General features: G+C 33.9%; 1 protein-coding gene across 1 annotated transcript; it reads left to right on the top strand.

Annotated features, from left to right (window-relative positions):
* Positions 1-311: 311 nt before the first annotated feature.
* On the top strand, positions 312-3,358 carry LOC130046550 (protein suppressor 2 of zeste-like; the record flags this gene model as incomplete). Its single annotated transcript, XM_056141799.1, is given in 5 exon segments — positions 312-496; positions 1,845-1,921; positions 2,418-2,468; positions 2,471-2,563; positions 3,015-3,358. Coding segments are annotated over 5 exon segments (750 nt in total), but the record flags the coding sequence as incomplete, so codon positions are not given.
* Between the last annotated feature and the right edge of the window lie 36 nt (positions 3,359-3,394).

Below are 3,394 nucleotides of genomic sequence, written 5' to 3'. Positions count from 1 at the left end.
AAAAACCAAATTGTCCAAAAGTTAGGATCCACCACAGTAACGAAATTGGGCGCACTCGTTTCGCACAATCGAGTGATCGATCCGGTAATAACCCCTCATAACTTAATTGGATCACATAAGAAGGCTAATCCGTGCACTGAATTTTTGCAAGCTATTGCTGCTACTTTTTTGTCTATCGACGGCTTATTATTTTCTAAAACGCAAGCGAATTGTTTTGTTACCCGGATGATGAATCAAGTGCCGTCGATGGTGGAACTCTTTTCAGTATGAAGGTAAGAAATTATGTCGTCTGCTTGTATACATTAACAACCATGGCGGTAGAGGAGAATAGCGCGAAGAGGCAAAGGAAATCGAACTGGAGTTCAAGAGACGAGATCATCCTTGTTGAGGAAGTTCAAAAAAGGGAGTCCCTATTATTTGGGAAGTTGTCAGGGCCAGGCAGGACTGCCTTAGACAAGGCGAAAGCCTGGCAGGATATTGTCAATCACTTGAATGCGTAAGTAGGTCTATATAACCTGTGGTATTTTTTCCCCTCACAGGAAATCCATTCATTTAAATATGAAATCTAGCACTTACATGCACGTTTTCTCTCAATACTCAACATACAAAATATATACAAATAATTATCGGCACAACCACAATAATTGGCAAAGACCCAACATTTCAAGAATGTACCAGTATAATATAAGTTTTATGCCAATTTAATATTCACTCAATTTGACAATTACTGGTTTGTCTTCATTAATCATCAACCAAGTAAATTTATCCTTATTTGTTAAATAGATAAAAAATTTGTTGAGCTTGTATGTACCAATAAGAAAAAACATATTTCTCTCTTCAACATAGAATGGACAATGAGTGAGGAAATGAAATTTCATCTTCTACACAATTAAGGTTACATAATTCATATATATTCTTTTGTTTTTTTCTAAAGAAATATCTTCTGGCAAGACCGGGTTTTTATAAATTCAAGTATATAATCAGTATTATACATTACTGTGAATAGTACACAGGTATGACTCTGTATGAAATGTATACACATACTTAATAATGTCACAGCATGTATAAACTGATGAAGGCCTACATGTACATGTAACTAGCATAATGATTCATAGTAGTGTGGTAGTATACATTAGATATTTCATATTACTGAACCAGGCAGCTATTTTCAAAATTATTTGAGTCATTGACATTACATTTTAAATATTTTCAAAGATCATATTTGTTGTTCAATAGTTTCCAATGTACATGAAAAATTGATGGAAATTTATATAAAGATCAATCATGTAATTATTTGTTGATTGATAGAGGGAATTCTGTTAGTATTTTAATGTGAACTCAATTTATGGAGATGTTAAATTAGGTATAGAAGATTTTTTTTATTGCTTAAAGACCCAATTTTAAGTTGACACCCCCAAATTGTAAGCTGCCTGCCAATCAAACATTTAACAATAGATCTCAGGTGGAGTGACATCTGCAGACATTGTGGTCTGGGGCTACCCCAGAGAGGTGTTTTGATAATAATAACAGCCAGTTCTTTAGATCTTGAGGAAGCCCGGTATACCTGAGTTTTGATAGCAATGACCTGTCCACAACTGCTCATAATTCAATTGTTTTTAAAAAAAAAAAAAAAAAAAGGCCCCTGAACAATGCAATTTCAATATAATTGTAATTTTCCCCCCTCTATATACCTGTATTATAAATTACACAATCAGAAATCAAACAATTTGCACAATAATTTCTAAAACTTGTAACTTACTGAAATAATTTATGCCATCAATTTATGATACCTCTATATTTATAACAGAAATTATTCATTGAGTCAATGACAGAGAGAGAGAAAGAGGGGTGGGTGTAGTATGTATGTCTGCCCAAAGAAGTGTGTTAGAAATTAAGAAGTACCAGAATATCAAACAGAGAGGTAAATGCATGTTTACATGTAATGATGAATATGGTGTTAAAACTATGATTATCTCTGTATGTGCATAAAAGGAGTTGATGAATAGATCATAAGTCCATATAAATACAAATATATCTATTAATACAGTAGCTTATAAATTAAAATATTTCGCTGCACCCCCCCCCCCTTTTGACTGATGAAAGTGAAGGCAATGAGTATTTAAGAAATGATTAACAAGATGGAAAAGGTCTCTAAGATATTATCTTAAAAGGTTATCATAAATTAAAATTTACTATAGTAAAAACGTTCATACAATGATTTACTGCAGTAAAAACACTGATTTACCATGGTAAAATATTGATATGTTGAATGTAACAAGGAAATAAATAGCAGTCATTGATATCAGCTATTGTGACATGTATCGCACAGTGCACAATTGGCATCAGCATTACCAAGTTTATGATAATTTGATATTACATCTATATAAAGAATGTTACAATGTTTCATTGAATTGTAGCAAAAGAGAAGAGAAGTGCTATCATGAGGCCCAAAACAGGAGGGGGAAAAAACTATCATCACCAAGTGCCAGCGAGCAGCTGGTACTGGACAATTTTTAGGGGAGGCCTAGTATGTGTGGCGTTACCAGTGGAATAGACACAACTGGTAGCAGATGTTTACAATAGATTGCATATTTTTAAAACATAGTGAGCAGCAATTGAGCTATATATCAGAATTCTTTATATGATGCTAATTATAAGACTTCATAATGTATCAGAGCATCAAAAACTGTAGTTCACCTGAGGCTCAGGTGAGCTTCTCTGGTCATATTTTGTCTGGCATCAGTCTGTCATTTTGTTATTGTTGATGCTTTTGGAATTTCAAGTTATGGTAATATTTTCATTTTAATTATATGGTATCAGATCATGTGACCTTGACCTCCATAACAGCAAGGTCATGATATGTCATGAATCTTTGGGGTTAGGTTGGTATGGAGTAAAAATATATTTGTCATTGAAATAAAGATTGACTCAAGTAAAGATTGATAAATAATTACATGTTGAAAGAATTCAAACATCAAATAGTACTATAAAAATCATAATTATTGGTGATTTAGAGAGCCTATTCCTACTGCTGCCTCCAAGCCACACTGCTTCATCAACATCAGCTGCAATTGTATCGCCATTGCCCATTCCATCCGTTACTACTTCTTCATCATTTACTGTTTCCTCCACTTGTTCATCATCATCATCATCATCATCAACAATTTCTTCAACATCAGCATCAGTAACTCGGCCCTCTACTACCGTATCATGTACAACTCCATCCCCTATAACACCAGACACGCTTCTGAGTGAAGAGCTTTTGAATATTAGAGAGAGGAGAAAGCTCATCAAAGACCAACAGGTGCTAACTAGAATTCAGAAACACTACTTTATGTTGAAAATAAAACAGAGAGATCCATTTTTAGCTCACCTGAGCTGAAAGCTCAAGTGA

The sequence above is a fragment of the Ostrea edulis genome, chromosome 6 (genome assembly GCF_947568905.1).
Source record: "Ostrea edulis chromosome 6, xbOstEdul1.1, whole genome shotgun sequence".
In the NCBI taxonomy this organism is placed as follows: Eukaryota; Metazoa; Mollusca; class Bivalvia; order Ostreida; family Ostreidae; genus Ostrea; species Ostrea edulis.
Note: the sequence above shows the minus strand (reverse complement) of the source record. Positions and strands in the feature narration are given on the sequence as shown.